Source organism: Tauraco erythrolophus, chromosome 16, assembly GCF_009769465.1.
Source record: "Tauraco erythrolophus isolate bTauEry1 chromosome 16, bTauEry1.pri, whole genome shotgun sequence".
In the NCBI taxonomy this organism is placed as follows: domain Eukaryota; kingdom Metazoa; phylum Chordata; class Aves; order Musophagiformes; family Musophagidae; genus Tauraco; species Tauraco erythrolophus.
The window spans coordinates 11,337,891-11,364,653 of record NC_141480.1 but is presented as its reverse complement, the minus strand read 5'-3'; the positions used below and the strand labels follow the sequence as shown (position 1 = coordinate 11,364,653).

The following is a 26,763-nucleotide window of genomic DNA, read 5'->3' as shown; positions in this document are numbered from 1 at the left end:
CCGACAGGTATCATAGACTCAGTCCCGTGGCATTTTTAAAATCAATGCAGTGGTGTTCTACAAGATGTGCTGCAGGTCAGCCAGAAACCTCTGGGTGGGATTCTGCAACTTTCCTTACTGGGTATTACGTGAGGGTCCTACTGGTCCCGTCTGTCTTTAAAAGTAGTTTTCAGCTATTAAGACATCCTGGACATCCACAGTCCTGTATCTGACACTTGCCTTTCTGTCGTCTTGCTTGCAGCCTTGCCTTCTTCTACATATCCACTCATATTTTCCTTTCAACTTCAGCCTGCATCCCAGCCACTGTCCTATAATCGTACTCTGTTCAAAACCCTTGTGTGTACCCCACGTTGCATGGTCTCTCACAGCTGTAATTATTACACTTCTATACTTCTTTTCCTTCCTTCCTCATTTAATGGTTGGGCCTGAGTCAAACTGTAACCTCATTGAGCCAAACGCAGCTCATTCACAGTATAAAACTCCATTAAATAATAAATAAGGGCACGATGCCTGACTACCTTCAGTGCTGCTAACGAGCAACGCTCCATACGTATTAGAGCAGTATGAAAAAGAAACACAGCGGTGCAGCTTCTGTGCTGATCTAGAGCCCAACCCTGGTGCTGCCTTTTTATTGTCGCAACGAAACGAGGGCTGTGTGCGTGCTGGGAGGCAGGCTCCAAGCGAATGCCAGGTGTGTGTGACTCATAAACACTCAGCAGTACAGAGCTGTGCAGATGAATATATATTTTTTTCTGTTCTCCACCCCCTTGCACTGCTGCCCTGAAATCAGATTTTCCTACCATATGATGCAAAATCTTAGTGTTGGATGGGTTTTCTGTCATTTGCGGTGTAACATCTCCTGTCAGCTGAGCTGCTGTGGACTGAAATAACCCAGCTCCATTGCGGTCATTTTCCCTGAAAAGTCACCCTGCGTCATGCTCCGAGGGGTAGCAAGGAGGGGGGCTCAGAAGGTGGGAGCTGGACTTGTCCCCTAAAAATATGAACCTTGCCTCAGGCTGGTGCTCTGGTTTTTGAAGCCTTTATCTGCTGGAATGCCAGCTGTCCTGCAAAAGCCATGTTAACTGCAGCGCCTCGTTTCAGTGAGCTCACTGAACGCGTGTATCCTGGTTATAAACACGCACATAAACTAGTGCTTGATTTCTTGCTGCCTTCGCTCCCCATTAGTGGACTGTTTGTTCTGGTGCCACTGCTAACTCCCTGCCGAGCTGAACGCTGCTGCTGTTATGTTACTCCTTCGTCTGTAACGTGTCCCATGGCGTGCAAGGCTGTGTGGGAGAAGACACATGACACAGTAGGTCTAAATGTGGTACCGCTTCCCTTCTGTGCCAGTTGCATTGCGTTTCCCTGATGCCCTTCTACATGGGCTTACTGATTTTGGGTTCCTCTCTCTCTCTCCGCTTCTAGCTCTCATCAGAATCCCCCTATTTCCTAGGCAGGCCCTTCTCAGGAGATAAGCTCTGTATCTTCTCCCCTTCTCACAGACCCGGTGTCCCTTATTGTCAGAGCTACCTAATCCTACGCCGTGTAAAAGACCAAATTACAAGAGCATCACGGTTATGAAGTAAAAAGTGTGGGAGTGAGGAAATGCCAAGTTCTGTGGAGTTGTAACTTGGCTGTTAAACATTATTAGGTTACATTACTGTGTATCATACTTTCCATGTGTGCCCTTCCTTGTGCAGTGTGCAGGGTGGGGTGGCACCCTGTGAGCAGCATTTGGCTGCTGCCATGTTACTAGCAGGTGGTTTGTGTTAACCGGGTCCTGAGTATAAGTCATATGTTTCCACAAGGACTCTGAGACAGCTACTGTCATGGTATTGAAACCTTCAAATGTGCTTTCCATCACAGTTTCCCTGGGAGGCAAGTGTGGTATTGTCCCCGTTTTCTGTTTCATAGATAAGGGAATTGAGGCAGTGTGTTGCAACGTCAGTAACTGGTGCCTCCTGATTTTGGGTGCTCCAAACCGAGGTACCTTTGGTTAGATAGGTCAGAATACTTTGCGTTTTTCTAGCACTTGAGAACTGAAGTTAGGCTGTTATGCTAATCAGGAGATTATTTTTTTCCCCTAACTCTGTTCTTGAAAATGATTACATGTTTTTACTGGTGTTTAAATAATTCAGCCCGAAGACACCTTGCATGGAAAACTTTGGCCCACGAAGAGTTAAGTTGGCAGTGCTTTTGTAAGCAGCCCTTGTAATGGAAAGTGTTAGGCAGACTTAGCTGTAGGTGTCACTGGTAGCTGGGTTTCTGTTAGTCACTGTCCTTCACATGCTCTGTAAGTGCCTTTTGCCCGTTTGCAAATGCTGTATCTTGTGAAATAGGGAAAAGACTACAAGGCTTTACAACAGAAAACAGTAGAAGGAAGATATGAGCAACACACCACTTCTGGAAAGCTTCGTTAGGTCGAGTTTAGCCCAGAAAGGAGCAGCACTCGTGCTGTAGGCTGCTAGGAGCTGGGATTTACAGTTGGCTCAGGCTCTGATGAGTTCAGGATAGCACTAAGGTATTCCACTGTAGGGAGCGGTTTTCCTGAATGATTGTCATATAATTACGTCCCCAGTACTGTTACCCAGTTCTTAACTATGCTTCCAGAAAATACTCTAGCAGTAGGCAATAAATAATATCCTTCCCCCCAGTTTCAAGCTACTTAGAAGTTTCCCTCATCACTGACAAACCTGTTTCCTCTCTCTGTACGTTTCAGATATGTGCCATCATTGGAGGAACGTTTACTGTAGCTGGGATCCTCGACTCCTGCATATTCACAGCATCAGAGGCCTGGAAGAAGATCCAGCTGGGAAAAATGCAGTAGCAGTGAAACTCTACTCTTGTCTCCAAGGACAGGAGCAAAGATTGAAAAAACCTACCACTACCTGTTTTTGTCTTTATTTTCTATTTGATTGAATCAGTAAGTTTTTCTCTAATCAGGCTGTTCAGTGAAGATATCTTCAACAAATCAAAGAAATCTCCATGCATTTCAGAGCTCTTAGAGTGAAAAAATCAATGGAATCAGGGCGCGGATTTTGATTCTCTCCCCCCAGAAAGAAAGGTTGAAATGCCATACACGAAATACACTGTTGGATCTGAGTAAGGATAACAGTGTGTTCTCTGGGAGGATCCTATGGCAGTGTACAAACTAGGTAGTAGATTGCAAAGAGTTGAGCTGGTTTGTGGCACTTTTTGGAATTCTGTTGGATTTGCATGATTAGACAATCGACTTTTGTATAAGGCAAAATTATACATCAGGAAGAAATTCCACCTATGATGCCAAAAAGGCGATGTATCTGTTGGTGAGGAATGGAAAGTGTTAGTCCCCATAGCAAACTTTAGAGATAGAGGGCAGAAATAACATCAAGACATGTTTTGTGCTTTTATTGAAAGCTCTTTTGTTCAGATGTGACCTTTCTAATGAAATAAGCAAACAAGAAGAGGAAGCCTTCCTCCAGCTGCCTTTTCCTGGATAATCCGTGATCCAGGCAGCGGAGGGCCTTTCTTTTACTCTGGATGTAAAAGTGGTTTCATTTCTTCCCAGAAACTGAATATCCAGTCTCGTGTTTACAGGTGGCATGAAGTAAAAACCAAACTGAGCAACACAGTTTTATGTGGCCTTTGCTTTGAAAGGGAATAGTTGTCTTTACAGCATTAGCTTTTATTCTTTCTTATGTTTTTTAAACACAGACCGCCCAACAGTCTGGGTTCTGCACTTCTGCTTTATTATTATTATTATTGTTGTTGTTGTTATTTTAAGAAGGGGTTGTATATTCTATGTGTTCAGAAAAACGGTGCAGTCTTCTGGGTGGATGATGAGCACAGCTTACTGTCTTGCTTTGTGTGTCTATATTGAATACACCTGTCAAACACAGGAAGCCTCTCTTTTCAGGGTTTAAGGTGCCTCCCTTTTCCTTTAAAATTCGGTCAGGCATCTTTTCTGAGCCCTAGACTGACACTGTTCACCCACAGGTACACCAGTAGCAGGGCAGGCATTCCCACAAGTTGGCCCCTGCTAATAGTTGTTTTGGTTTATTCCTCAAAATGGTACTTGAGCTTCCATGCCCATTCATTCAAGCCTGGTCTTCTGGGGCCTCCAATAAATGGAAGCACGAGGGGAAAACTGGTGCCAGGTGTGGCTTGCATGTAATGGTAGTCATGAGTTCACTAAAATTAGACCAATACCCACCAGCACATTCTCCATAGCCTCCTAAATGTTCCTTGAGTAGTTACAGTCTCTGCATGCTTTGTAAATGTCTGAGCTGAGGATACACGAATTGTTAAGTGTTCCAGGACGGATAAAAATGGTAAAATAAAAATCTTTAACTCAATGCTGTACATTCTAAGACGGGTGCAGGATTTCTCTTGGATAAAGTCTACGGCCCACTGCCCTTCCCTGGAGGCAAAAGTATTCAAACACTATGCTGTAATAATATGAATCTTTGAATATTCAGTGTTATTGCTAGAGTCAGATGCATTGCAGAAGTATTCCTCATACGTGTCTGTTGAAATTGTCTCATTGCTTTGGAAGTAGGGAAGGTAGCCAGTTTTATCCACACACCAAAACGAAGCAGCCAACCACCCTCCCCCTGCCATCCTCTGCCCCGTAGTGACTTTGGACAAATTATACAGCATTGGAATTTTTTCCCTGTTCTTATTATGGACTGATTGCTATTACTTTAGGTGTAAACTGGATTGTGTAACTTCCTGTATCTGTTAATGTACGGATAGATTTTATACATTTTTTTCCATTTACAAAAATCAATTTGAAAATGAGATGCTTGTCTTCATTTCGGTGTGTGCGTCCGTGTGCCTGTGAGCAGTACCCACTGGATGGCGGTGGCTGCCCGGTGGGAGCTGGGATTTTCCATTCCAATTGCTTGTCTTGCTGGCTGAAGGATTTCCTCTAATCCACTGTGACCAGCTGAAGCTTACAGCAAAAACGTCCTAGTTTTTCCTCTTGAATTTGTTGAGTCTTTGCTCACGGCTTGTGAACCCGGTGGATTACAAGAATGTAATTTTTAATATCTTAGCAGTGCATCCTTTTCCCGAGCTGTGCAAGAGAAGATCTTTGTAGCGCGGTGGATTGTACTGTTAGTTTTCTAAACTTCTTCCCTGGTACAATTTCTTCATCACAAACAAGAAAAGCTGGTTGCAGATTCCTTGTGTCCCCCGGCGTGTTATTTCTGCCCTTCTCCCCATCCTCTGTCTGAATTAAATGCTGTTTTTTCTGCAGTCCAGGCTAGTTCTCTAAAGGAGACCTGTGAAATTGTTTGGCTTTTTTTGGAAGTAACAGATGCATTCTTCGGTGTGCCTGCTTTCCCTGCCAAAACCTCCACTGCAATAACCTAATAAATCACATTTTTCTGCTAGATGTGGAAACCAAATAGTACTCAAGTTCTGGCAAAACTCTGCTGAAGAAACAGTCTGCGCCTTAGTTCCCTAAAGTAGGTCCAGGCCTTTGAGTACTGCCAAGCCAAGGCTGCCTCCTGGGTCTGCTGTCAGTTGTGACGAGCTTGTCCTTCAGACGTGGCTGGCCAGGGTCGTGTAACGATGCTGCATGGTGCGTTTACAGAGGAGTCTGCCCCTCTTCTCTCCAAACATGAAAGCGAGGTAGTAACTGTGGTAGCAGTCCTGCCCCATGCGTACACCTCTCATTAGATTTCACTTTTATTTTCAAACACTTTCTAGAGACAAAATGAGCTTAGTTATGCTTTTAAACATCAATGCAAACAAAAACTATTTCAAGCCATAGTGGAAGGAGAACCTTCCATCGTAGGTGTTCATCTGTATTTCCAACTTTGCTCTTTCAAGTCAGTATTTTGACAAAACTATTTTTGGTTTTCCAAGAAAGATATTCCTGTAGGAAGTAAAATACTTAGAACTTGTATATATTCCAGTTTAAATATTCCCTCTAAAGCTACACTCCATCATACAGTGAGAACTTGTGGCGTAGGATGCTTTGCAATGGTGGAGTTAACATTTTTAGTTCTAAGGAAAGATGTGCTTAGGTATATTCTAGGCAGTATGTGGACTGCTGAAGATTGTTTTTGAAGAAAAGAAAATGGAAGTGGGGTAAGGAAATGTTGGAAGACATCCGTTTGGGAATGTTTCATCTGAGTTATCAAATACTTGCATTCAGCTACTGCTCTGTAGAAGGTGAAATCTGCAGTGTAGGTGGTAATGTCTGTAGATAATTTCTGAGTATTTCTCATTTAAAGTTGCTTTTTAGTTGTGTGATATACAAACTGTTTGGGCTGAAAATGTCTGTGATGAGTATCTGCTTTAGAATAGGCATTTGAATTTTCAGATGAAATATGTTGACAACGTGTTTCTCAATAGCCCTTGGAAGGGAGAGAGGGGAGAGGAGGAAGGACGGAGTCCTGTGGTATGTCATGGTGATGTTTAAAGCACAAGTCTCTTGCATTTTTACAATGGAGATTATTAAGGGCTTCTGGCTTTTCCCTTTTAATTTGCAACCTTATATTAATAAAATGTTAGCCCTTTTAGTTCTATAATTAAAAATAAAACGTGTTTTGATTGGCTTCTTGTTGCACTACTATTGCAAAATCAATCTAAAAGGGCTTTTTTTATTTTGTTTGTAATTATTATTTCAGAGAACTAAGTGTTATCACACAATGAAATCCCTGTAAGCCAGGTCACTGTGTAGAAAGTTAACATGAGGCTCTTTTGTAATCGGCACTGAGTCATGTCTGGACATTCAGTGCTTGGTTTTGGACAGTACCAAGTGTCCCAACCTCCCTTTTTTTAATGAGAGGTGAGTGGACTGTGCTTGGAACTCGCTGGGTTTGGCTTTAGTCACTGTGCCACTTGCTGTATAAAATAACCCAAGGTTTGTTCCCTCCCCCCACTTTAATTTCCTTTTAGCCTTGCTTCACTAAATATTTAGAAATAAGTGTCTGAGGCAATTATTAAAGATTAAATAGTGTAAAGAATTCGGGCATTATATATCTGCACCATATTAAGAAACCAATTCCTTTTAAGCTCTGTTATTGCTTACTTAACGTTAGTGTCTGCTGTACGACATCTTCATGAGAGGAAGAGATCCTGCCCCCTTCCAATTAACCTCAAGTACAGATTGGAACTCAGATTTCCAGAAGTGAAGGACGGTGCTGAAGGTTCCTTTTTCTGCATAGAAGATGAGCAAAGGCACTGGGAAAGGGGTTTGTCCAACCCTCAGCCTGCTGCAGCTCGACGGTCCGGAAACTTTCCCAGCCCATCTTTATCAATCAAAACCCAATCAAGTGCTTCTTACCGGATTGATTCGTTCATTTCTACCAATGACACGTTCTGCCATAAATAATTTTCCTTGAGAATAAATTAATCTGTGCCCTGAAAAAATGCAGAGCACCAAATCTGCCTGCAACGCGAGCAGTTCGTGCGGGTGAGTTGGTCTGTGAAGGCGGGGCGCAGGTGCCAGCGCACACGGGCACAGGAGCAGGGTCTGGGGTGAGGAACTCGGACTTGGCAGAAGCCCCGGGGAACTCCCGTTTGGGCTGAGGGACGGGGCCTGTCCGAGCTGGGCTGGAGGAGCTGAAGGCAGTTGGAGATTATCTCTTTCCATCTGCGTTCCAGGGACAGATGGATTTGGGGAGGAGCAGCTGCTGCGAGGCAGCTCTGGTTTTGGGCACGGCCAAGGAAGGGGATGCGGGGGCGGCCGGGTGGGCAGCGGGGACGATGGTGCCCGGGTGGGCACCGGGCGGGCGAACCGTCGCTCTGCGCCTGAGGCCGCCGGCCGCCAGGGGGCGCAAGCGGCCGCAGCTGCGCGCAGGATCTCGCGAGACTGCGGCGGGCGCGTGGGGAAGCGGAAGCGGGGGCCGCTTCTCTTTCCGGTGGCGGCGGAGGCAGCAGCAGCAGCGCGGGGTAAGGGCGGCGCGGCCGGTCGCGATCCGCCGGCATCCCGCGCGGGGCGGCCCCGCTCCGTGCCCCGCGGGCCGCAGCGCGGTGGAGCCAGCCCGGGGAAGCGGGGGGGCGCCTCGGGCCGAGGCCGGCTGTAGCTGTAGTGCCGGTGCGCAGGGTGGCGGAAGGCCGGAGGCGCAGTGGATTTACCGATGTGCCGCGTGCTCCCGAGTCAGGTGTTGGGCTCTACTGGAGGTGCCTAAACAGCGAGAGCTCCCTGTCCCCGTGAGCCCGAAATGGGCCCGCACTTCATAAACGAGGGCAGCGGGTGCTGCAGTGCAGAATTGAGACTCGTCAGGCGGGTGTCCTGACGGAACGGTAAGCTGTGCGTTGGAAGGAACGGCCCGAGGTGCCTGTTTGTAGCAGATCAGTCAATCACAGGGTCAGTGTCAGTCAGGGAAGAGGCTTAAACCTTATTTGAAGCCCAGTTTGTGAGCGTATGTGAACTGGGGGTGGGATTAAAAATAGTTAAAATTGCTTTTTTTGTGTCATAGCTTACTTGGTGTGGATAGGTGATGAGGAGTAGTATGTATGAGCTACAAGTATTTCTCAAACTTGTTTTTCTTCAAGCAGCCAAAATGAAGTTTAATCCGTTTGTGACCTCGGACCGCAGCAAAAACCGCAAACGACACTTCAATGCACCTTCTCACATTCGAAGGAAAATCATGTCCTCCCCGCTCTCCAAGGAGCTGCGGCAGAAATACAACGTCCGCTCCATGCCCATTCGAAAGGACGATGAAGTCCAGGTAGCTGCGCTGTGTGGCCTTTGAGTCGTGCTGTCAGACGTGAACGTGTGTTTGTGTTTTGGTTTTCATGCGTGACCTGTGCAGAAGGGAAGGGCTGGACACATTAAAATTGATGCTAGAGCTTTGCCATGAGTCTTGCAGAAATCGTACAAGTTAATGTAGTCGCAGACTTGGCGTGTTGGAGTGTTTCTTGAGGTGGCATCAGTGAGGAGGAAAACACAAGGAACACGTGGTGGCAGCTTCACTGTGCTCTAGCTACACCTGGACAAAAGGCTTTTAACAGTAAAGCACAAAGCAAAGAATTGTGTTTTCTTTTTTATAGACTCTTGGCTGCCTGTCATAGTTGAAAAGTAACTTTTGAAATGTGTCTGCGCTAAGTGGCTTTTTTGATTTAAAATGCAACCATAGGTGAAAAACTGTTGAAGTTGGCCAGTATCCTTCTGGTTGAAAAGATACAGTGTTCCTTTGTTAGGGCAATTAGATAGCATTTCTTAAGATCTGGTAATTGTTTTAAGGGATGTTCTTGAGTTCTGGGGCAGTGCACTTCTTGCGTTCCTGTTTAGGTTGTCCGGGGACACTACAAAGGACAGCAGATCGGCAAGGTGGTCCAGGTGTACAGAAAAAAATACGTCATCTACATTGAACGTGTTCAGCGTGAGAAGGCCAATGGCACGACTGTCCACGTGGGGATCCATCCCAGCAAGGTACAGCACACGAAGTGAGATCTGAAATGCACGAGGAGACCCTGATGTTGGCAAATCAGACACTGCTGCTGGCATGAGTAGAACCTTGTTGTGGTGCATGGTACAGTGGATTGAGATACTACAGCATTGGGGGGAACTAAACAAGGAATTGTCATGGGGTCATGGTAGTAGAGAAGTGACAGTTGAAACCAAGAACTCCTTGATGTTTCTAGGGCTTACTTTGTGGAGAAGCTGCTAGAGATGTTGGAGTCTTGCCGAAATACTTTTTTGAAGAGGGTTGGTGGTTTTAAAGCACAAAACATCCTTCAGAACAATCCTTCATCTTTGCTGTGTGGCATTTGCACTAATTCAGGAGGTGTTAGAAATGTTTAGATAGATGCTCAGGATCATCGTTTGGTCTGTGGAGTTCTTCTGAACCTGTTTTTAGCCTGAAGTGATTTACAATGTTTAGAGTTCACGAAAACCAGGCAAAGTCTGTTTAGATCATAAAAAGAAAACATTTCAAACTAAACAGAACAACTAGCCAAAGGCTGGTTTGAAGCAGATGAAGTTAGTCTGCTTCACCCTTGCCATGTGGGCACACGTACTGAAGTGTTGGTGGAAGAAATCCAGTTGTAACAGATTTTCTGATGCAAACGGTTGGTATGTTCAGCAGAGGGAGAGCAGGATTATTCCAGAACAACGTAATGGCTTGTGTGCAGTAATAACATCTGAGGGACACGGTGACATTGTGATGGAACCGGTGTAGGTATTACTTGTGTGGCAAATAGCGGAAGAAATTGAGGTTTGTGCTGGTCCTTTATTTTTTGTGGAAGTTTTCTCTAGTTGGGAATCAAACCTCGATAAGCTTTGTTAATGCCAAAGGAACAGAAAAATGTTTTGTTTGATGCAGACATGCAGTGGGGTGCATGAATGATTTCTGCTCCCTTCTCCCTAGGTAAAGAGAGAGGAATTAATGACAGTTAAGGGACCTGAACGCGCAGTGGAACCGAGCAGGAGTGTGCAGCCCTGCTGCAGCCTGTGTGTTTTTTCAAGGATTGGATTGTCAGTTGTGTTTTTGAAGTACTCCTTTCATTAGTATCAACACGCTCATTTCTTTGCCAGTCTGAGGAGGCACAGAGAGCGCTGAAGGCTGCTGAGGGGCTGGAAACCAGAGCTTCAGTTTGCTGCTGTTTTTAGCAATACTCGACAGCCACCCGGCCACCTCACAGTTGTTGAGCAGCAGATGTGTGCTTCGCAGTGTCTGTACGGGAGTCGCTTTCACTGGTGCCTGTAGTTCAGCCAGATGTGTTGGCTGTTCGGAACAGTACAGCAGTGGTACCGCAACCACCAGTGGCAGCAGCATGCTTTCCCAGTGTTCTGAAATCCAGGAAGTATCGTTTACAACATGGAGGAATTAAAGTAATGGTCCGTTGCTTGCCTTTGTGGTGGTGGAAAGAAGGCTCAGCTGTGTGTGTGTGTTTTAGATGGGTGTAGTGTCCATTGTGTTCGAGCAGCATAATGGAAATTAGATTTACTTCAAAGTAATTATTTTATTATGTTGAAGGATAGAAATTTGGCTGCTCTTCAGTTCGTCCAGATGTTGTGGCTGTGCATTGAAATAACTGCCTGTATGCTCTGATCCCTGAATGTACCTGGAAAAATTAATATAGCACAGAGTTTGGAAATACAGAAGGCAATTCAGTACCTCTGTTCCACTCATACCAAATTAGATCGTCTGTGGAGATAAAACTTGAGTGATTTGGTGCAGTCTGTTGGGGTGATCTTCCTGGGTAATGCTGTGTTGTCACTTCAACGCTGAAAAGTCACCGAATTCTTTGTCCTTTCTCTAGGTGGTGATCACTAGGCTAAAACTGGACAAAGACCGCAAAAAGATCTTGGAGCGTAAAGCCAAATCGCGCCAGGTTGGCAAGGAGAAGGGCAAATACAAGGAAGAAACCATTGAGAAGATGCAAGAATAGGTGGTTTCCTGTTTGACACCATTAAAGAACTGCTAAAATTAAACTTTTTGTTGTGTCGTCTTTAGAAAATCCTGAAATGGTGTGTCTGGGTAGCGTTTAAATATTCATCCTCGTGTTTTGGTGTTGGCTATGTAAAAAATACTTCCACTAAATTAAAAAGCTTTTTATACCTTTTTTGCTTTTAAGAAAACTAAAGACTTTTTCCCCATAAAGGAGTATTTCAACCAACATTGGAAAGTGTGGTGCAATCCTGAAAACGTGCATCTAATCACTGTCGTGCTTGTCTCTTCCACTGGTGTGTCCCCAGTTTTAAATGAACGTGTGGATCCTGTGCACCGTGAATATAGATTGGATATTTTCTCAGCCATTTGAAGTAAGCTGTTTCTGGCCACAATGTTTTTTTCCATAATCCTCTTCAGTTACATTTTTCCAACTGTCTTGTGTATTCAGCAGTAAAGGATGACATTTTGGAGGTTCTCCAGGCGTGTAGTGCCCGAACACGGCACTTCATCTGCTGTGTGATGTCTCGGGGTCTGACATTAACGTTAGAGCTTGAGGACAAGGGGCTTACCTCACCAGTGAGGTGGAGCTGTCTGGTTGGAAAAGGGTGGGAGTGAAGGCAGCGTCAGTGCTGCTAACTCCATTTTGGACGAACTTTTCTGTAAGAGGAAATCAGGGTTTTAGAGCTTTACACATAGGTAATTGAGAGCTGCTGCAGCAGCGTACTGAAAACAGCCGTGCAATGAAGGGCTGGGCGAACGGCCCTCTGGTTGTGGATACAGAGGGAAAGAAATTCAGCTCCTGCCGGAACAACGGTGCGGTCCGGAAAACGGGATGCTGAGAGTCGGGGAAAATCCCATTCGCGCTTCTGGAGCGATTCCTAGGCGTTAATACAAAGGCCGCTTTGGAAGGCGGGCTTTGAACGTTCAGTCCCCCGCGGTTCGTGCGTGCTGCTTCGTCCGACCGTTCTGCACCGTGAGCCCGGGCACGGAGCACGCCCCCGGGGTCCGCTGCGGCTCCTGCCCCGGGACGCTCGCGGCAGCAGAGCTCCCGCAGGAGCCTGCTCCATCGCGCCGCTCTTTCGAGGAACTCGAGACCGGCCCTCGCCCAGAAAGCCCGTCCCTCCCCTCCTCGTCCGTTCGGCGGCGCGGGGCCGGGGCACCGGGCAGAATCGGGCCCGGGAGCAGCGCGCGCTCCCGGCGGCGGGCGGGGCCCTGCGCTCGCGCCCGCCGCGCAGTCAGGTGCGCCCCCGCCCGCCGGGCGCCGAGGACGTGGCGGGCGCTGATTGGCGGGCGCGGCGCGGGGCGGGGCGCGGCGCCCGGCCGGGAGGAAGAGGAGGGGCGGTGCCGCGCCGGGCCGGACCGAGCAGCTGCGCTCCGCCGCCGCCCCCGCCAGCCCGCCATGGCGTACGGTGGCCTGACGGTGCCCATCATCGTCATGAGCGTTTTCTGGGGGCTGGTCGGCGGCGTCCTGCCGTGGGTCGTGCCCAAGGGGCCCAACCGCGGGTGAGTGACCGGGGGGTGGTGGGAGGCCGGGGCCGCTCCGAGGGAGGGCGGCGGCAGGCCCCTTCCCGTCCCCCTCAGGCGTGGGGAGGGTGCGAGGAGGCCCCCAGGGGCGGCGGGCCCGGTGTCCCGAGGCGGTGGAGGCCTGGCTGGGGCACGCCGCGCCCTTGCGGGCCTGCCGGGCGGTAGCGGCCTTGTGGCTCCGGCTCTCCGGGGTCCCCTTTCCCCCGCCGCCGCCGCGGCCCTGCAGCGCGCTCTCCGCCGTGCCCGCCGGGCCCGGGGCCGCCGCCTCCTGCCGCAGTGGACCTGCGGGCTGCTCGTCGCCGTCCTGGCGCAGCGCGGAGGGCGGGCGGGCCCGGGCGCCTGTGCCAGCCGAGGCCCCGCCAGCGGCGGAAGGCCGGAGCAAAGGCCCGCGAGGCTTCCCGAGCGCGGGGCCGAGGGCCGGCGCCGGGAGCGGTGTCTCCTCGCTTTAATGATCCGTCACGGTTTCCAGTTTTTCCGTGAAGCCCTGTGAACGCCTGCGTACGCAGCGTCCTGTGGCAGGGGGATCTGTTGTTAAGTTAGATGGTGTTTGAACAGCAGCTCCCTTTTTCTTTTGACTTGACCCCTTCTAACTTGTTCCACCATTCTCTGTTTCGCACTGGACGAGACTGAAAAAGTGGCTGTAGGAGACCTCCGTTCTGTGCTCGAGTGTATTGTAGTGGCCTTGCAGCTGCGGTGCCCGAGGCCACGCGTGGGGCATCTGAGCAGAGACGTTTTTCCTGCAGCGATTGTGACTGCTTGGATTAAAAAGTAGACAAGTTTTTGTCTCTCCCTTTTCCCTAGGGGATAACGACTACTTAATCTCTCTCCCTCTCTCTGACATCCCCTCTACTCCACAGGTACCAACTGCCTTTTCTCTTAGTTGTTTACCCAAATTTGGAGGAGTTTTCCTCAAAGTTCTGTTTAGCTCTGAGATTTACTGCCTCAGTTTCAAGCCTGAAGTGTGTTTTGTGCCTGAAAACTTGCCTGCCCTCAGAAGTACCTTGGATATACGTCTTCCGGACATGTGCTTAAAGCATATAGGTCAGGAACAGATGTTCTGTTGTTATTCCAAAATGCGATTGTTTAACAAATATGAATAGAGCACTGCTGTGTTCTCATTCTATGGCAGTGTGGTCTGTTAACTTTTCGTATTCTTAACAAAAAAAACCCACAGCAACAAAAACCCCAAAACCTGTTTCTGAATAGGATTGTTCATTTTCTAACAAAAGAAGTCAATACAAACTTTAACTGGCCTAAGAATCCATGTTGTGTAGGTTAAAACTCCTGAACAATGACTCTGGAACTCCTTGGAGAGGAGGCATTCCTGAAGCTCAATGGAGGCTGCATTAGCTTTGTAGCATCCATTTGAAAGCTGACAAGGTGAATGTGCATTGAGAGATGGATAACATTCATATTTTTCATGTCGCAAAAGAATTGGAAGTTCCTGACCTAGGCTGAGTTTTTGTTACTCAGTATAGGGGGAAATACATAGAGGGAAATCCCTTTTTATTATTTAAAAAACAAACAAACTCTGCTTTGCTACTAAGTTCTATGAACTGCACAGATCACTCGCTGTTAGGAAATTTCATGTCCTTTGTCCCATGTCAAAACCATATATGTGTTTCAATACATATATGTATTTTCAGTTTCAAGAGCTGCTTGGTTCTTGCTTCTTTTCGGCCTAACTATGGTTTCTGTCACAGTTTTCTTTCAGTAAGAAAGGAAACCCTCATCCTGCAGATAATTTCATGTGGATCTGAGATTTTTATTTTGTGTTCAATTTGCGAAACACTCATGATTTAGAATTTAAAGATATATTTTGATACTGAAATTTTCTGTAAGGAGAATTTTGCAAATGGGAAAAATATTTATTGCTTGCTATTAGTATTAGAACATCCAGTTTCAGTAGTTTACTGACTTGCTGGTAGAAGTGACCTTAAAGTGAAGCAAGGACATTGGCTGCCTAAGATTTTGCTCCTCTTCAGAGTGTTTTTTGTTAAATACAGCTATTTACCTCTGTTTGCCAGAGCTGTGTCAATTCTTTTGCAGAGTCTTAGCTGTGCCTCTGCAACTCACGCAGCTGGAAGAAACTAGAACACTCATGTTGAGTCACCTTCCATATGATCAAAGATGAACTTGGTGGTTGTTTTTTTTTTTCCAGTGTATCTTGTGGTCAGTCATAACATGACGCCTAATCAGCTGTTTCTCCTCTTCGTTTTTGCAGCGTTATCAACACAATGCTGGTGACATGTGCTGTTTGCTGCTACCTGTTGTAAGTATAAATAATGTCTTGCCTCTTAATCAAAGTACAGTTCTGATGTAATCAAAAGTTTTTTGGTTTTTTTTTGTATCTTCAAGAGATTTAGGAAGAAGCTTTTCAAATGTGTCACAGAAATTTAGACATGGTATTCTTTGACAGCTCCTAGAATTAGTTCTAAAGACCTTCAACCTGCTGAAGAAAACGTTTTCCTGTTGGTGGATACTGAGTTAAAACACACCTGAATTCCCGTTGTTGCCTTCTGACACATAGCTGTCGAATAGTGCTCTGCGTTGACCTGATGCTTCTCCTTTCCAAGTCACTGACTTGTTTGCTTGCGAGTACAATGGCAGTTAGGAAATTCTAGAATTTTTCTGATGCACAGTAGAGCAATGACTTTTTGCCTTTTTCATTCTTTCTATCCTTAACTTTATTTCTAAGGTGATACTAACTTAAACCTACTGATGAGTTTTGCTTTACTCAGTTTGGTTGAATCTATTCTCAAAATCTGGTAGAGCGGTGGGTGGAAAACCTTATACGTGGGTTTTTTTGATACATGACAATTTCTGTAACAAACCTGTGATGCTTTGATCCGTTAAGACTGTTTCCTTTTAAAGGCACAGTGTTTTGAGGCTGCCCTTTTTCTGTAAGAGAATTAGTAGGAGTCTCAGAATGACTTGCTGAGGAGCTCCTCATGCCGTGTTTGTTTTTTTGTGAAGAGGTAAGCCAGCTGTAGCTGGAGTCTGCAAGAGGAAGCATTGGCATTGTTTCCTCTATGTCTCTATTTTTTTCTTCCTTTTTCTTCCCTTTATTTTTTTTTCCAAGACTATAGGCTGATCTTGTCAAAGAAAGTGCTGTGCAGAAATGACTTGGAAAGGTGTTTGGGGAATTTGTTACGGAGAGTAAATTGGTACGAGTCTAGTTAGATCTTTAGGGTTGACTTGTAATAACATCATTATTCAGAGTTCTGCTTGAACCTGGGTAGAATTTGTACTTTCCTAAGCATTAGGAAATGCATTTGGGCATTATTTCTGCTGCTCTAAGGAGTTTAACATGCCTAGAGAAATGCATCTCTAATCTCAAGGCTCATTCTTGAGAACGGGCAGCCAGAAGTTCTGTTATCAGTGTTGGCATGTTCAGGAGGGGCCTGTTTGGTTCCATGTTGGATTGGCCTGTGGCACAGGCTTGTGCAGGTCTGATGTAGTTCAATAATACCATATTCAGGTTTTATACAAGTGAGGCCTGGGGTTGTTTATTATTATTATTCAGATTATTTGACACATTAATTCTTAAGGAATCATTCGTCTGGGTAATTGTAAAAGTACAGCAAACGTTGTTCTGTGTTTTGTATCCATGACAGTTTTTAAAATTAAATTAATTATTAATTAATTTTTATTTATTAATTTTTAAATTAAAGTTTTGCTGAGTAGATGTAGAAACTTGAGAAGAGCTTTTTACTGCAACAACTTGAATTTGGGATTGAAATTTGGGAATTTCAGTGCTCTGAAGGCCTCCTTGCCTACACATAAAGTATGTAGCAGTCCAGTCTCTTGGTAGGTCCCAAATGCTTGGTGAAGACAGGGCAACTGGGTGCTGGATTTTACGAGGTTACAGTAAATTGGAGGGGTGGGGAGGAAAGGGGTGTGGTGGTTTTGGTTTTGTTTAAGTCTAAAGTTCTCACTTAAGTTCTTCCTATTCTGTATTTAAACAGAAATAATGCCTTACACTTCTTAAATCTTTGAAGTTTAGGGTGTGTTTTCCTTCTTGTTTGAAGAAGGACAGTTTCCTTGAAGTCGAGGCCACATGGCATCTGCAGAATCCTCTGGATTACAATGTGGAATGTGTTTGTTGTAGCATTTCTTAACTTTGACTGAATGCTGTGAGGTCTTCAAATGGACAGTGGTATTACACTTGTAACTTTAGTGATTTTTTTTTTTTTATACCAAAACAGACCTAGTATAAATTTAGTGTCATTAACGTGATTTATAATCTGTTCTTGCAGGCCCAGTGAGGGGGTCCTTTTGTAATCTTCTGGGCTCTAACTTGTTTTCTGTATTACCTTTGGTTTTATCCAATTACAACTTGAAAAAAGAGAAGCAGCAAAATCTGACTGTGTTTTAAACAATAAGTAATTATACCCAACCACATAAACTATATAAATACTGTCTGCTTGCCAGAATACAACAAAAAGCAGATTTTTCTCCTTATGTTCCAAGTTAGAATTGGCCTTATCACACAGTCTCTTTTTTTTTTTTCCCCCCCATGAATTCTGTATAGAATTGTAGAACCTTGGTTGGAAAGGACCTCAAAAGATCATCTGGTCCAGCCTTTCTTTTGTGTTATATTCAGGCATACTTACATTTGTTCTTGCCATATCCTTTTCCTTTTTGGGGGGAGGCATTGCAAAAATTTCGGACCTTGATTTCAATGACTAAAGAAAGAGACTTATTTTTCATACCATTCTTGAAAGAAGCCCCAAAGAATGGTTTCTGAGGATTCTTTGTTAGATATGTTAGGATTAAAATAACTTGTGTTGTCCCAGGTATGGTCTTCTGTATCTGTGTGTCCTTAGTAGGTGACTGGTGCTGTTGTTCTTTTTAGAGTGGTTTAAAACTCTGCTAGACCCACTTTCATACTCCGAGTTACCTTTCCAGTTGAAAATAGGGAAAAAGCACTTTCCAGTCTTGGTTAAACACCACTTGATTGACAAACTGATTTCCATCAAACTGAATTTGCGCTAACTAAATTTAAAGTCAATCACGTTTCAACTTAAAGCTGTTTCTTCTGTGTTTAGATTTAACAGTAATTATTTTGAATAACTGCATTGGTCACATGGTGTTAATTTGGTTGTTCTGTGGAAAATTTTGGCATAAGTGGACAATTTTTGTGCAGAAATTGTACCCAGCAGCCTTTTGAGGGAGAATACACAAGCCTCAGGAACCTGATAAAATATGAGGCAAAGTCTAAGGAGTTACTGCTGCAGAAATTACAGGTTACACCATGTTGTAAGGTACTGTCAAAGTCTAAATCTATTTTCCTGTTTACAAAGCAGTTCCTGAAACTGTACCGTGATATCCTGCTAACAGAGGACAGGGTTCTTGAAAAATGGTCTTATTTGTGGCTGACTCTGAAAGGATTAAAGTGTGGTTGCTCAAATTGACATTTAAGCGGAGATAGCAGGACCTTAATTTGTAATGTGCAGCAGAGACAGATGGCAGTTATGGTAGAGAGACCTTTTAAAAAAATCTTTCTGGTAGAACATAAGGGACTCTAATTTCCTTGTCTGAGCTGGGTAATTAACGCTAACTGTTGTAAGTGGTATCTGGTAGAATTTAAGGACCTGGGGGTGGCTGGAATGCTGTACCTGATTTTAGCAACTCTAGAACATTACATGTTTGATGCAGAGGCTGGCTTTGTTTTACTTTGAATGCTGCATTTTGTTTTGCGTGGTCATGATAGATGATTGTATGAAGCAGCATCACTTGTGAAAAAGCTTTTCCTATGTTTTTGCTTGGCTTACCTTGAATGCAGAGGAGTCATAGAGTTCAGTGCCTGGCTCCTGCTTTCAGTTATTAGACCCTGGCAGAGCAGGGAGGAGGAATATGGTATCGACCTGCAGCGGCACTATGGCTTGGAGCTTGGGTATCCAGCATGGTCCCAACAAAGAGCTTTTGAAAACTGCACAGTGCTGGCCTAAAGCACAGCTCTACAGCTGGGACACGTCAATGCTTTGAACATGCTTCCAGCTCGTTTAATTCACAGCCATGCTGGGTCCGAACTCAGGAAGCACAGAGAGGTGAGACACTTGTGCAGAGTTCCTTCCTTCTGTACAGAGAGAAATAAATTAATGTGCTTTAACAGGCTTTTGGTGTTCCTACCCTCCTTCTGTTAGTTCAGGATGCTAAAGGCAGATGGTACAGTGCTCTGGCATCTCTTCTGTCTGTCTCTTGTATTTGAAAATTAACCCTTGCAAAATAAATTCCATGGTATTTTTAAAAGCTAATGTGCTCTTCCCTTAAGTAAATTTAACATAATCATGGTTTCGGAATACATTGTTGTCATCGTTTTGGAGAGCAAAGTAGAAACACGTCAACCTAAAGGTTATTGGCTCTTCTTGGTGGTGTCTGGCTGATGTTTTAATTGCTTTGTAGAGCCTTCTGTATGTTTCAAGGCTTGCGTGGCTGATAGACTGCTGCAGGCTCAGCACATCGTTTTAACTAGAGTCCTACTTTGTGCCAAACTGAAAGTGGCATTGAAAATAAATATTTGTAAATTTTAAGAGGATTGATGTGTTTTCTTTAGGTCTGGCCCACATCTTTTGCCCCTGGCTGTTCTAGCCATTTTACAGCAGACCTGCACTTCGTTTGCTGGTCAAAGCATCAAGGTTTGTGTGGAATTTTCCATGACTGCCTAAGCACTCTGATACGTTTGTGGCAGCTCCCATTACAAAGCTGCTCTGCTTTTTCTCCTCCTTACAAAGCATTCTAGAAATAGCAGACAGATGAGCCAGTGTGTTCACTAAATGTGTTTATATAGTGAGTATTTAACATAGATTTAAATCCATGGATGCATTATTTTCTGAATCTTGTAATATTTACAAAGCAAATATATCTTTTAACAGTGGCATATTTATTTCTGTTTAGCTTTCCTGATTATTTACCACAAACTATGTTCCTCTTGTTCTCAGTTCTTGCTATGGCTTCTGCAGTGTTAGTTTGTGAACTGCTCTGATGAGGCTGCTGTTGCTGATGGTCAGGGGTTTGTTGTCATATTTGTTTTGTTGTGGTGTTTTTTTAATGTTTGTGTGTGTTCCTGTAGCATTATACCCTTTTGCTTCAGGTCCCTGTTTCTTGACTTCTGTGCCAGGTTTAAATTCACTTTTGTTCAATCTCTGATGAAAAATATACCATGTCTGCAAGGGTAAGGTTGTCATATGCTGAAAATAAGAGCAAATGAGAGAGTATATTTCTCATAGTTTTTTGTTTAAAGGATGCTTCAAGGGCACTGAGAAAACATCTCTCTCATGTTTCTGTCTTCTGAGCACACAAATACCTGAGTTTCCTATGTCTCAAAACACTTTCCTGTCAAAGGAAAAGTAGGAGAAAAATGTTGTTGGGTGGTTTTGTGTTGCTTTAAGTTGAACAGGACAATTTATTGTTTCAGTTGCAGAATGATTTGGTACCAGATCTTCATTGCTGTATCTGGTCTTTGTGTATAAGCGTGAGTAAAGTTTTGATTTGATACTAGACTTTACTGAAAATTGTCTTTTCTTCTCTGGTAGCCTTTCCGTTATCGTAAGCTTTGTAATTTGGCTGATATTCTCTCTTTTGGGTTGGGGGGTTGTCTTGCAGTTGGCTGATTGCGATTTTGGCTCAACTCAACCCTCTCTTTGGGCCTCAGTTAAGCAGTGAAACAATCTGGTATCTTAAATATCACTGGCCTTAAGGATGTCTGTCCTCTGCTGCAGTTTATTGACTAGGTGAGTATGATCAGATTTATTAATGTATTTGGTGTGTTAAAGCTTCAGGAGGAGTTGAAGAGTAGTGTAAGCAGTGTGTTCAGAATTGCTAGCTGTTTTGCAGAAATGTATTTATAGGCTGCAACAAAACCTATTTTGGATGTTAATCTTGACTGGATACCATGAAAAGCTTGGCCTGAATTCTTGTACAGTTATTTTTCTCTGCTATCATGTCATTTGGTGCTGTGTTCAATAAGCAGGGATTTGTAAGGAGAACAGTACATTTCTTCCTACAAAAAAAAAAAAAAAAATCAGGCTGGGGTGTCATTTAATAGCTAGTGTTAGTGGATTTCCTAATCTTTAACAATTGTCGAACCTCTCTTCAAGATGACTACCCTTTCATCCAAGGCCTGTCTCGATTTCCAAGGCAGTGTACAGTTGCTCTCATTCGTCTGGGAAGTCAGAGTGAGAACTGCAGTTGGAATGGGTCTGTATCTCCTGTCAGTGTGTAGCACTGACACACACAGATGGATGTTGTTGTTTGTGTGGGTTTTCTTAATGACAGCCTGTGTGCAACTTTAATCGTAGGTGAGCCTGGTGGTTGCTGTCTGGGTAGTGCTGTTGGAATGCCACTGTTGCAGTTACTGGGTATGCTTTCTGGCATGACCAGCAAAAGTACAGTCTCGTACTAAAGGTACCATGATGACTTCAGTTTTCTCTAGAACAGCAGCATTTGGAGTTGAAGATTCCAATGAAGGATAGCTGTGGAAAGAAGTACCAGTGATTGTAGTTTTTATGCTGGTAACTGAATCATTAGACATGCTTAGTTTTTTACTTTTTTTTGTCCTTTTAGGTCTAACTACCTACCCCCTTGCTGTTGTTACTTTAACTCCAGCTTGTAGCAGTCCAGTAGCAGTAGACAGATGACAGTCGATGCTGTAGCTCAGTTAAACGCTGTCTGTGAAGTATCCTGAACATTTACCCTGAAGCAAAGCTCCGCTGCTTCAAAGTAGGCTTCATCTGAACTGTGATGTTGTCAGACTGGCATGTCTGTGTGTCTGTAGCTTCTCTTTTGAGCAGCAAGCAGAAGCTAAAGGTAGACTTGGCCCTGCTTCGAGTAGAGGCCTGTAATTAGCGAAGTCAGTCACGCTGAGTTTCCTAGGTGCGTTTTCACTGCTCATGTGTTAACACATAATTAGTCAGCTAAAACAGAGACCAATGTATTCTGGTAATAGGCATACAGATCCCTGAATCCCATAGGATAATTCGGTTGTCTGGGATCTGAAATCGAAATATCATTATCTGGATAAATAGATGCCTTGGATAGAAAAATTTGGCTTCCTTCTGACTGATAAATGACCTGTGTGTTGCAACCAGCAATGGGAAACTGCAGATGAGATACAACTCTTGGATTCTAGGTGCCTGCTAGAAGAACCAGGGCTTTCCTTTCAGGGAAGGATTTTCCAGAGAATTGGAGATAAATTCGCAGCAAGGAAGAGATGGGACTAACGCATTTTAGGATGGCCAGGAAGTTTGTGAATAGCTGTTATTTTTAAACTTACGAGTGTAGAATTTGAGACCCGTATAGCACATGCTGTTGTGTTCTGTGAAGCAGTTTGTTTTAACCTTTGGTATATCTAATTTCATTGGTTTAATTTTGGAATAAAGTTAAGATTCTTATCTTTGTGGAAAAGAATGCTTTAAAAAAGTAAAAGCATCTAATAATCTTCAAATATCATATTTGTTCTTTCTTGCTAGAAATATGCTATTACAGAACATACTGTTTGTTCTCCATGATCTTGTTCGAATTACTCCTGCAGCGAATAGGTGGCTGCCTTCATGAAGCTGCAGTGTCGTCTTTTGCTGTTGTGTGCCTCTGCACTCAGAGCCCTCTGAGTTTCTCACTAGGCAGGAGCTGTAAATTAGATTCCATCCGAAGGAGTTGGGATGTATCTCTTTGACACTGCACGGCATCCCATAAATACAGCTACCATTTCTTGTTTGACCAGTTATATTTGACTTTTAAGATGTGTTTTTCCAGCACAAGATGCGTGTACTATACTTCTTATCTGCCTCCCATTTCTCTTTCAGTTGAGGTTTGGATGGATTAGTATGGACAATGCAAAGAGTTAAAGCGTAGGGAATGAAATACTAACTCCTCAAGAGGAGAGATTTTATTTAAAAATGAGGAGAGTCTAAGCAAACCCATTTTACTTGCCCAGTGGAGCAGGCTGAAAATGCATGCAGAAGGCTACTGCACTCTAGTGAGGAGCTTCTACAGATGCTGACTTGATCGATCTATGCCAAATTACAGAAGTTCAGTCTTCCTTTTCAGCCAGTATCCTTCCAGTTCAAATGATGATGATGTATCAGATGACTTGTCTGTATAATCAAGTTAGTGGCTTGGGTGGCAGTAGGTGAGAACACGCAGACTTCTGCAGCTGTGGTAAACATGGGCTGTAGCCTCTTCTAAGCAGTGTGATGAACATTGCTTTTCTCCTTAGCTTTTTCAGTTTACAGTCTGTGTTCTCAGAGCAGGACCGTTCTTCATGTGAGTGCAAGAAGGGCCGTCATCCAGATGACTGGATGCCGTTGCAGGATTACAAACTTTCTAGTAAAATACTTGTTCTACCAGCTTTTAATGTAACTAATACTACTTCCAGTAATTTCAGAAATGAAACTGCTAAGAAAACAAGAATGTAGACATTATTCTTGAAGCTCCATATAGATAAGTTATCTACAGTTCTTGACCATTTCTCAGTGCAATTGTCGAATGGAAGTAGTCGTGGTTAACAGCCACGTCTTCAATTAGTACATTGTCTCCATGGAAAAGAATAATTAAGTTGCCTCTTGCTTTGCAGGTAAAGAAGAGCTTTCCTTCAGATGAAAAACTTCACTGACCCAAAGATGCCCTTAACAATAGTTGGTTGGATACCAAGCCTGCGTTACTGCCTTAACCTTTCTATTGTGCTTCAGGTGGCTTGTCCAAAGCCCTGTATTTTTTCCTACTCTACTGTTTAACAGTGTGCCTAATGCAGTTTATACTCCAGTACTGTAAATTTTTGTCTGTTAACTTCAGATACGATGGAAATTTCTAAAGTTTTTATGGATCATAGAGTCAGCTTTCCTGTTCGTTTTACTCACTCTGCCGGAACACTGTGTATATCTTGCAGGTCTTAGGTTGTCTGTTGCTGTGCCCTTCACCCCTGTTCTGTTTGACTGCACTTGAAAAAAAACGCGTGCAATAAAACCGTGAGAGGAGAAACAGTGGTGCCACGTGTTGGTGGCATTTATTTTTTAAAATGAGTTGTATTCCTGGGAAATTTGGTCTTAAATTTCTCATGCCTGGAAATAAAACTAATCCTCTGCTTGATACAAAATGTTCTCGTGCCATGTTTAACTGTCACAATGTGCTTTTCTGTGGTTTTAATCAGACAATAGTTAGCCAGAGTTGAGCTGAGGAAACTTAGATAACATGGATAAATTGTAATAAAGTCATATAGCGCGATGAAATGAGCACGCTTGCTGCCTGTAACAAGACCTCTCAAGTAGTTCTGACATAGGACTAAGTTTGCAATCTAAAATTGATGGAAGTTCTGCAGGAAGACGTGAATGCTTAGCTCCAGTGCCTCCTCGCTTGAACTTCCCATTGTCTGATTCCAGGGGGACTCAATAGCAGAGATAACACAACTAGTTTGAATGAAGTGTAAATAGTAATTTTGATAGGAGATTGATTTACTCCTGGGCCTTTTTGGAGGATGCGTGCAGTAACAAGCCATTTGAATTGAACTGAAAAAACAGCAATTGTTTTTCTACTGACTTGACACTTGCACATGGAATTGTAGACCTGACAAAGCACGTGACGGTGCAGGCTGGAGATGAAAGATTGCTGAGGCTCCTCGATGTCAGTGGAGTCCGTGGGGCTGGGAGTGAATCTAGCAAGTCATTTGCTAAGGAGCAGCTTCAAAGAATATAAATAATGCTGCATGCACAGGAGTCTTCACGTGTACTTCCTACCTCCTTACATCTAGTCCAGATAAATTGCAATTATTCCTTACTGTGTTTTAGTGTTATGCAAAAGAACACAGCAGAGCAGTTCATTTTTTCTTCCTTTTGGATAGCGCTGTTAACTTGTTCAATGAGATGGTTCTCGTTACTATACAGGAAATTCCGAGATCCTGATGAAATCCTGTAACTTGCAGTGATGGGAAACTGGACAGCGTGAATCGCAAAAGAAATAAGAACATGTCCATTATTACAAATGAGCGTACCAACTGCTGGGACTGGAGCAGTGGGGTTTTTCAGCTTACCTGCTACTGAGAGCTGTACTTGAACATGCAGGAAGCTGTACACCATAATGCTATGTAGTCTCCAGCAAATAATTCCTAAGAAAATTGGGAACGAGCGATCTTACAAAAGCTTAGGTGGTTGTTTGGTCATTGTTGGTTTTGAAGTGTGTGGAGGATAATACGTGTTAACATTGTACGAGGAGGGAGGAGAGATGCTTCAAGACATTGTTGACAATTTTGAATATGTAACAGTTTTTAAAATATATTGACCTGCCGGTGGTATTTTATCCTAAAGTGAGACTTGAAAAAAAAGAAAACATACAGTGACAAACAGTGATATTAGTATCTTGGCATTGTCACTTTTTCAACAAGCTATTTCAGATTCTAAGCCATCAACTCATTGTAGAAGATAGAGGAGAAGTAAGATGGAGTTTGCATGGTGTGTGTTTCACTGTTGGTGAATTTAACAAACAGCTGTTCAAAGCCTGGGCAAACAAGCCACAGTTCCATTTTTGTTGAGGTGCTTTCCAGATAAAGAAATTTCCCTTTGTCCAGATGGTTAATATTTTCTCTTGTTAAATTTTCTGCCAAGTAGTGATCGAAGAAGTTGAAAAATAACGTTTTGTTTCTGTTCTGCTGAATGTTGTGTGACCTACTGTCTGCATTGTGATTACGGAATGGTCTGCTCTCTGTGTGCCAGGAATTAACACTGCTTCGGATAATTTCTTTTTTTTGCATGACTGCAGGAAATCAGAGCAGACAGATTCAGCGCTGGTGTTTAACAAACAATGCAGGTGTCAAAGCCTTTGACAGCTTCCTCTTGCTTCATGACAACAGAGGAGAACGCAAAACATTAAAAAGTGTACGTGAAGGAAGCTTGCTGGTACTTGATGGAAAACCTGAGTTGGCGAGGAAATGGTCTGGGCCTCCATCTGTGTAGTGGTACTTTGGGGGAAGGTAAGAAGTGAGGAAGACTAAGCAAACTGACTCCACAGTCAAGTCTTTGAAGACTTTAAAGTTGTAATCCTTGGCAGTGTGTAGAGCAGGTGTTTAGATCAGGGTCGTTTCAAATGCTTTTACTTTTTGTTTGTATTGTTCAGGCAATTCAAATATCTGTATCCCTCATGGGATGTTGCTCTGAAGAGTTTGTGGAAGTTTGCTTTTCTTCTACTGGAAATTGTGGAAGTGTTTTACTCATGCGAAGGACTTTGTTAGTTGTCAGAGGTGGGTGGCTGGTCCCTTGTTTCCAGAATCATGTCTTACCAAGTCTCGGGGGGGGGGGGGGGGGGGGGGGGGGTAAAAAAAGAGGTGTGGGGGTTTTTTTGATTTGTATTGCCAGGCATGATGGGTCTTGGGTACAGTGGAAGTAAGTTTTGTTACTGCAGAGGGCTGAAATGCAAAAAGTCATCTAAACAATAGAGGGAAATATCTTTACGAACAGTGAGATGAGGACTGGGCCTTTTTTTATTAGCGGTAATTTCTCCAGTGGGTCTTAACTGATGGAGAAAGTCGCCGTGAAAGGGAGCTGTAGGCGGAGCTGTAAACAGTAGCAAAAGAAATACAAAGCTGCAGGTCAAGGCTGAACGGACGAACACCGGAATCACAGGACGAGGAGCGCAGCGGAGCAGCCGCTGGCCCCGGCGGTTCCCGGCCCGCCCGTCCCGGAGCTCCGCCGCCAGCGGGAACCCACCGCCCGCCTTAAATACTGGCCGCGCGCCGCTCCGCCGTCACGTGACGGGGGAGGCCCCCACCGGGGCGGCGCCCCATTGGCCGGCGGGGCGGCGGGCGGCGATTGGCTGGGGCGGCCTTTCCCCCCCCCGCCCTCCCCACGTGAGGGGGGCGAGTCACGCGATTTCCGGGAACCCGTCAGGAAGGGACATAAACAAAACAAACCCCGAA

The 26,763-nt window shown here is 44.3% G+C and overlaps 3 protein-coding genes across 4 annotated transcripts in view; all 3 read left to right on the top strand.

Moving 5' to 3' along the window:
- Positions 1-4,691, top strand: part of ERGIC1 (endoplasmic reticulum-golgi intermediate compartment 1) — a 59,771-nt gene extending 55,080 nt beyond the window's left edge. The window contains exon 10 of the mRNA XM_086621580.1: positions 2,720-4,691. Coding sequence (XP_086477706.1) covers positions 2,720-2,827 — 108 coding nt within the window. The 3' untranslated portion in view covers positions 2,828-4,691. The remainder of the gene's footprint in view (positions 1-2,719) is intronic.
- Positions 4,692-7,850: 3,159 nt separating this feature from the next.
- Positions 7,851-11,377, top strand: RPL26L1 (ribosomal protein L26 like 1). Its single transcript, XM_086621404.1, has 4 exons — positions 7,851-7,887; positions 8,497-8,669; positions 9,233-9,373; positions 11,206-11,377. Exons 2-4 carry the CDS (start codon positions 8,502-8,504, stop codon positions 11,332-11,334), a joined length of 438 nt encoding a protein of 145 aa, XP_086477530.1. The 5' UTR covers positions 7,851-7,887; positions 8,497-8,501; the 3' UTR covers positions 11,335-11,377.
- Positions 11,378-12,702: 1,325 nt separating this feature from the next.
- ATP6V0E1 (ATPase H+ transporting V0 subunit e1) lies at positions 12,703-23,979 on the top strand. 2 transcript variants are annotated; one of them, XM_086621413.1, is made up of 4 exons: positions 12,703-12,839; positions 15,085-15,132; positions 20,469-20,596; positions 23,437-23,979. In XM_086621413.1, exons 1-3 carry the CDS (start codon positions 12,736-12,738, stop codon positions 20,560-20,562), a joined length of 246 nt encoding a protein of 81 aa, XP_086477539.1. In that variant the 5' UTR covers positions 12,703-12,735; the 3' UTR covers positions 20,563-20,596; positions 23,437-23,979. The 2 variants fall into 2 exon arrangements, with proteins under 2 accessions (XP_086477539.1, XP_086477540.1); XM_086621414.1 differs by lacking the exon at positions 23,437-23,979 and having other exon boundaries at positions 20,469-20,598.
- Positions 23,980-26,763: the final 2,784 nt, after the last annotated feature.

Coding starts and splice junctions, on each gene's coding strand:
- RPL26L1 (XM_086621404.1), top strand. CDS start 8,502: ATGAAGTTTAATCCGTTTGTGACCTCGGACCGCAGCAAAAACCGCAAA. Junction 8,670..9,232: donor GAAAGGACGATGAAGTCCAG/GTAGCTGCGCTG, acceptor GTTCCTGTTTAG/GTTGTCCGGGGACACTACAA. Junction 9,374..11,205: donor TGGGGATCCATCCCAGCAAG/GTACAGCACACG, acceptor TCCTTTCTCTAG/GTGGTGATCACTAGGCTAAA.
- ATP6V0E1 (XM_086621413.1), top strand. CDS start 12,736: ATGGCGTACGGTGGCCTGACGGTGCCCATCATCGTCATGAGCGTTTTC. Junction 12,840..15,084: donor CCCAAGGGGCCCAACCGCGG/GTGAGTGACCGG, acceptor TCGTTTTTGCAG/CGTTATCAACACAATGCTGG. Junction 15,133..20,468: donor GCTGTTTGCTGCTACCTGTT/GTAAGTATAAAT, acceptor GTTGTCTTGCAG/TTGGCTGATTGCGATTTTGG.